The sequence below is a fragment of the Montipora capricornis genome, chromosome 11, assembly GCF_036669925.1.
Source record: "Montipora capricornis isolate CH-2021 chromosome 11, ASM3666992v2, whole genome shotgun sequence".
Classification (NCBI taxonomy): domain Eukaryota; kingdom Metazoa; phylum Cnidaria; class Anthozoa; order Scleractinia; family Acroporidae; genus Montipora; species Montipora capricornis.
Window position 1 is genome coordinate 5,626,624 of NC_090893.1, and position 7,500 is coordinate 5,634,123.

The following is a 7,500-nucleotide window of genomic DNA, read 5'->3' on the forward strand; positions in this document are numbered from 1 at the left end:
AACAGATTTGGCCAATGCAGTTGTACGTTATAATCTCAGATCAAGGAACAAAGTCTTCATGTCCTCATTTTATTACAACAAGACCATTGATTTTATGACCTTGAACAACCGACTACAAAGAACACGAAGATAACTAATGCGACATGAATAGCCACTTTTAGTACCGTCACGTTCCATTAACCATATTTTACCGATGGGGCAGTAAAATCTCATTTAACAAGCAATTATACATGTTTATTAGAAAGAAAATTTGCCACTGCTGTTTTGTCAATTATGTTACTTTTCATGTGGTTCTTACATAAAGGTAACAATTTGATTTTACGGTTGTTTGCTATCAATGCTGTTCCATATTTTTGGACTTTGATAAGCCAATGAGTATTGTCCAAGTCTGGATAATTTAAGTGGAAGATGACAGTCATCTACATGCTGTATATCATACATGTAACTATGTATTTGTGAATTAGCTAAGAAAAGATTATAGTCATGTTTTTAGGAAGCTGATTGCTGTAAAGTTTGAACATAAAGAGAGATATTTCCAGCTAAGTTAATTACTTTCAATATTTTTAGTTTAAGTATTTTCTGCACTTTCTCTGTTTTAGACTAAAGTTCTAACTGCTCACCTTGTAAACTGCTGTATTTATTTTTGTACAAAATCTATCAATACCATGGAAGTAGAAGTGCATTTGCCTAAAGCCATATTGATTTGTTCTTAGATGTTTTATATAATCTAGGACCAGGTGATCTGGTGACGTAATTTGGAGGACTGGGAAGAAAAATTTTAACGCCGTGTGCCACAACTGTGCGCATCCTTAGGTGTTGTTTCCAAACTCCCTGCAGTGTTTCTATCGCCAAAACTCAACAGATCATTCTGTGGCTACCACATTTCCTGTTACTGAATGAACATTCAAGTAGACCCGACGAGATCTAACCTCGCCTCTGCCATGTTAAATTCTAAAATAAGGCCACGCGCGGTTGTCGGATACGGCGTTAAAATTTCTCTCCCCAGTCCTCTGAATTACGTCACCAGATCACCTGGGGGAGTCAATTGTGTCAGAAGCACATGATCTTGAGCTTCTGATTTTATACAATTTTCTCTGTTATCTTCAACAATTTTTCAAGCATGGTGGAAATTAAGTTTGATCCATTACAGCTGATACATTTTGCAATCAATTAAGTAAGCTATACTTGTATCAATGTGTATGCATGAAAATATGAATATTTGTATGCTGTCAAAATCCCTGATTACAGAAGGGAAAAGCACTGTAGACAAGGTTGTGTTTAGCAAAGCATGTCCCAGGAAAGTAAAAAGGTGTTGCACTGTTTCTCCTTCCAGTACGTAGTGGTTCCAGAGACACATGACTGAGCCCAGGATGAACATAACTGTTAAGAACGTCTTTGGAACTCTTCGGACATCTTCAGAAATGATCAGCTCACAGAATGAAAATGTCACATCTGTGACTAAAAAATAGGTACGCAATGCGTACATGGTAAAAAACAAAAGCAAAACAAAAAACAAAAAAACAAGTGCACTAAGTAGATTGCTAAATTGACAAAGTCTTAAATTAAATCAGGGCATCAGTCAAAGTCTCTTGTGAACCAGCTCATGGATGATACTGATATCTCAAAGGCTACTTATTACATATGCATGCGCCATATACTACTGTGGTTAGGGGTTACATGCTGCTGTGTTTTAATATGGGCGCAGACAAGCAATTAAAAATAAACAAATTAAAATGCAAAAGTCTGCAGTCAATCTTCACAAAGAACGTGGTCTGTAGTTGCACTGATGGCTGGCTATCATTCCTGTCTGCAACGTTTAAAGCCCTGTTGAACAGGGCCAGTACTTCGGTGGGGGATCATCCAGAAGTGCACCACATCTAAATTTTATAAAACTTGAAAATGGCCTTTCTTTTCGATGGAAATGCTTTTATCTAGTTACCACATCCACACAATTTTCAGTTCAGGAGTCATATCCTTTGCAAATAAATATACAAAGTATTAAATGATACATGAATTTTGTTTTATCAAGTTAATTGATAAAAGTCAAATTTCCATGGTGGGACTATTGAAGAAGCAACGTTTCAAGTGTTAGCCCTTAAGAGAATTCTCTTTGATGAAGGGCTAGCCCTCAGAACATCTGTTCAGCTCAGGAAGGAATAATCACATCCTGCACTTTGATTGGCTAATTTATTTATTTTATTTTTGGTCTCAGAGTCAAAACCGAGTTGCCTGAAACCACACCTGCAGGAGGTGTTTTTTGGAAAAAACAGCTGGTTGATAACAAAGTTATTTGAAGGTTTGGCCGATTCCCAGAACAACATATCTGTGGGACTGAGGCTTACAGAAAGTGATGGCAGCATGGTGTACATAGGTGGGGCTAGAAAGGATATTGGACAAACTTGGAAGTCAAATTTGGATCCACAAAGGTACCCCTATGCATTCACACGCGATGGGTATTTTGTAATACAAAATACCACAAGGGAAGACAATGGCACTCTGTTGATTTTCAATGTTATCGGATTGAGTAAATATTATAGTAATCATCCAGTTTGCATACAGCTGGTGTACAGCACTCTTGAAGTCAAAGGTAAGAAAGTCATTTTTGATCAAGTCCGTGTTGCTGTACTTGTCTGTGCTGTGATATATAATTAGCCTTCCGCTTAGGTATTGAACAGTTCCCTGAAAAATAATATTTTAGAATAAAATAGATGTTATTGCTGGTAAGCAAATACTGGGCAGAGCCTGGGAGGAAAGCACATTTCTATCTCATGATTACCTTATTTGGCTATCCCGCCATGCAAGCCTTCTCCGTTTGATATTTTTTATAAGCTCAGTTTGTTCTTTTGCTGTCCAGCAATTTAATCCCTCCCTTCGCCGCCGCCCTCCCCCCCCCCCCCCAACTTTGCTTTCTGGTTCTTTTCTATTTTTCTTAATGCTTCCTTGGTACCAATGTATTATTAGCTTGAACCCAAGGCACAATATAACGAGACAACAGATATATTGGTCTTTTTTAGGGGAACACTGCCTTTCGGCTGGTTAGTCTGTGCGACTTCCAGATTGCTTGACATAAAACAACCTCAATTATCTCCCCAGCACTACGAGCTGAGTGGTAAACAGCACGTGCTGGATCGGACAAGTTGTGTCTATTGTCTCCTACTGTGCACCGAAGCATTAATTAATTTTAATTAATTTAATTAATAATTTACCCTTTGACTCCTAAACCGGCCAAAACCGGCCGTACTTAGTATGTGACTTTGTCTAACGCCAGATGATTTTACTCATCAATGGGAAGCACCCAGGAGTCAATGGGTTAAGTGTTGATTACTATTCTTAATGATGTGGTAATATGAGTAACAAAATCATGTAACTTGCACCGCACCTTAATAGTTTAATAAACACAAATTATTTATATACAGTAAGAGATTGTTTGAATTGGTTCATGTAGTCAGCAGTTATAGCATCTCTCTCTCTCTCTCTCTCTCTCTGCTCGGCTGAGACGCTCATGGGGGGTCCCAACGATGCCAGCAGTGGACCTCCGTGCACTTCCAGGCTTCAAGATCCTGCGTCAATGTTCATATTTTGCGAGGAAAGGGGGGGTTTTCTGGGTTGATGAGCTCAGCAGCTTAGTCAATAGAACTTTACATCCACCAGGTCTTGTTTTGCCGTATGTCGGATGGTACAGAGCATATTTAGAAATGAGGTCCCCCTGAGGGTGGTGTAGACAATGGCCAAAGAATCTGGTCTGTCAGGCTTTAACTGGTTGGGAAAAGGGGGCTGTTCCCATTCTATCTCGTTCTATCTGCTCGTTTCTAACATGATCTCTACGCGAGACACAAAGTATGATTCTGAGGCAAGACGTTTGGAAGGAGTCAAGTTGACGACAGAGGGCAGATGCTTTAAACAGTTCCACCTTTTGTTGGAGTGATGCAGGAGACTTTCAAACATGATCCAGTTTCCAAAACGCATTCCATGCTTTGCCTTTAATACGGCACTTGATGTCTTTTCCAGTCGATGCAATGTACAAGCCAAAATCTTCAACGTTCTTGATATCCTCTCCATCAAGCTGAAGACTCGAGTGAGGAATATTACAAGTACCTAATAACTTTGGTCTTAGTAGTGTTAATACATAGACCGACTTTCTTGGCCATCAGGCAGAGCAAGTTCAATCAACTTTGGGCCTTTTCTAAGGATTCTTCCAGTTCTACAATGTCAACGGCAAAGTCAAGGCTTCTGACCTTCTCCACGGGATGTTGCTGTGATCGCTGAGGGACCATAGTGAAGCCTAGTCTAGTATAGTGACAAATAGAAAAGGAGCTAAGGTGTCTCCTTGCAGGACACTTGTTTTGACTTCAAATTCACACTTGGTGCCACGGTATAGAACTGAGATTTGTTTACAAACATTGTCTGGAACCCTGTAATGGCGAAGTTTATGGAACATGACCAGTCTGGCGATGCTGTCAAAGGCCTTCCGAAAGTATTGTAAAACGGTTTTCTTTGAAATCCATCAATGTTCTTCAATGCCTATAATATCCAAAAGCAAGTGCTGGGCCCTGTGTAGCAGTTGATCTATCTATGTACTGTGGAGAAGTGTATTCCACAGAGTCGCATGCAAACAGGCTGTGAATTGCTCACAGGCCGGGGAATTCCTTGGATTGTAGAACCATCAGACGGCTGGGCCAGAGGTTCCCCAAATGTCGTCATGTTTGCAGGATGCTGCTGTGAACTATGGTGGCCAGGAAACAAACTTGAAGACACTTTAAAGGTTGTTGGAACCAGGCTTTTTGAAGATGAAGAGAAGGTTAACCTTCAGCATCAACCCTTTTAGTCACCTCTTTTGACACACAGGGATACGTTGGTGGTATTCTTCACCGGAGGGGCCGCACCCCACACGGCTAACTGGACCACCACTCATGCCGAATGACGTCCCACACATTTTCATGTGAGACAGGGCCTACGGTTTTAAGTCCTTGTCCGAGAAGACTTGAAAGTCTAACCATTTGCAGATGAAATTGCAAAGGCAGCACTTTCTCCTCAGTTAGGCCCTGGAGTGTTGGTCCGGACCAGGGTTCGAACCCACGACCTCCTGCATGGTAATCCGATATTCAACCCACTGAGCCACTGGTATGGGGTAAGAACAACTGATGAAAATAACTGAAAGTATTCATATATCGTTTCCTTCTTGCCTGTCTATAAAATAACCAAGGGTGAGTCAAGAACCAAACTATTAATATAGATTCACACTTAAAGATGGCAAAATCGAGCTAAAAGCTAAAGCAAAGGTACTATGCATTTTCTACGTAAAATAGGCATTGAACAAGGAAATAAAACAGTCTAGCGAATCAGGAAAGCTTATAGGTTCAAAGCATATAATATAATTATAACATTACTAAATAAATAGTCTTATTCTGGAGTACTTTACATTTAGTGACCTTTGATCTGGATAAGCAGCTTGAAAATGGGCTAACTGTATTGAGATATTGCAGTGATGCATGCATTAACAACATAATTTGTAATATAATTATAATCATGATCTCATTCCACCCAGTAGCAGTACCATTAATCAAGCAGCTTTCTAAATGACAGGTAAATGATGAGACGACGTTGAAAGATTTATGTTAAACGCTGTAAAAATGGTAGTATAGCACTGAAGTTGAAAATAATAGCCCTTCTATTGGTCAGACCAGATGTTCTGCGTGCATCATTGCCACTTGACCTATTCATGGGTATCCTGTGGACTTCCATAGTGGTGCCCCCCCCCCCCCCCCTAAAAAAATGCTGGATCAGCCCCTGTTAATACCAATACATGTTATTTTCAGCCTGATTCTTTTTTTCATTTTGCAATCAGGGTCAAACATAATTGCCACAGAAAATGAGACCATAACAATGTACTGCAATGGCAGTGGAAATCCTCCACCAAAGTTCATGTGGACAAAGAATGGGAATGATTCTGTCTTGCATCAAGGAGAAAGTTACACCCTGAGGAATATCCAACGAGAGCAAAGTGGCACTAAATATGTGTGCACTGCTGAGAATGGAATGGAGACAGCAAATGGATATGTGTTGGTGACAGTCCTTTGTAAGTTCCTTTTTGCTTAATTAAATTTGTGTTTTGAAGTATAGTTTTCTCTGTGAACCACCTGTGAACCACCTTGTGAAATAAAAATGCTCAAGAAGAAGGGATGTGGAATTTGTAAACTGGTTAAATGAAATTTATGCAAGGTTGCACTTGAGACTGGTCTTGGTCATAGGTGAAACCTGTTTGAGCAGGTTTGTCATGCATGTGTATTACAGTACTTGCTATAAACTGCCCTATTTAACTTTAAAATTGTTTTTAAGTCAAACAAGAGCTTTGAATAGTGAAATTACAGGTATGTTTAGTAAGATTTTACTTTACTTTACGCACAAATGGAGTTAGTCAGTAGGCATTAAAATTAATATAATTGTAATTTTTGTTCTTGCTGCATAACAATGTTTCAGGCATCAGCAGCTAGTCTGCTTGTCAAAGCTTGAAGAGTCATGATTTTAAAACTATTTATTAGTAATGGTTTTGATTCCTTTTTTGTAAGCATATACAGTGGAACTTCAATTTAATGAAGTCGCTGGGGACCGGCAAATATTGTTCATTAAATCGAGGGTTCGTTATATCGCAAACCTTGATGTAATGAACTTGAGGGGAAACGAACAAACTGTTCCTTATATCGAGGTCATACAGGTAGGTCTGTAGTTAATGATGATAACCCACACGACACCAATGCTGTTGCCGTTAAACGGATTCAAGATCAAGGAGGGACGTTTGCAGATCATGGGTCATGTGCCATTGACACTGTCACATGTATTTCACTTGTTTTTAAAACACGGAGTACAAATCTTAGTGGAAGTGACTGGCAAAAGGAGAAACAAGGAACTTGGACTCGAATTTACGGCTGCGTATTCAATGTATTACAAGAAGCCTTCGCAAGTGAAGCAGTTAATAGAACCAATAAGAGACAAAGAAGATATAGCGGAAGTTAGTTTATGTCTATGACATCAACAGCCTTCTCAAAACCGGCCGGTCGATGGCTCAATGAGCCGCCTCTTCAGAAGCTTGACTGTCTCCTTCCAGTCAGAAAATGTCAGACAACACATTTTTAGCTCGAACGTGAAGTTACTGGAGATATTATAAAAGCTTGAAAAAGTTTGTTTCACGTACAAATTCGCGTCTGCAATATTTTTTGGCGTCGCGCACATGATATGTTTATTTAACTAACATTCCAGTATTTATTGTCAGACTCCAAGCAGGTGTCAATTCCATATGTGAAATTTCGTCTCTTTAAATCCCCCAGATTGCACTAAATTGCATCTGTGAGTGTCTAAATTTAAAAAAATCCCTAGGGGAGCATGCCCCCAGACCCCCCTAGAACCTTGCGTTCTTTGGGCACTCGCTTGGCCCGGGGTGCCTATACCACCAAACCGTCTCCGCCTTCCTTATGACCTGCTCCCGAAAAATATTTTGATAAGGCT

General features: G+C 39.8%; 1 protein-coding gene across 1 annotated transcript in view; it reads left to right on the plus strand.

Moving 5' to 3' along the window:
* The window catches only part of LOC138024037 (basement membrane-specific heparan sulfate proteoglycan core protein-like), a 30,898-nt gene that overhangs the window by 5,891 nt on the left and 17,507 nt on the right, over positions 1-7,500 (plus strand). The window contains exons 2-3 of the mRNA XM_068871129.1: positions 2,213-2,587; positions 5,846-6,076. Of these exons, the coding sequence (XP_068727230.1) occupies positions 2,213-2,587; positions 5,846-6,076 (606 nt within the window). The remainder of the gene's footprint in view (positions 1-2,212; positions 2,588-5,845; positions 6,077-7,500) is intronic.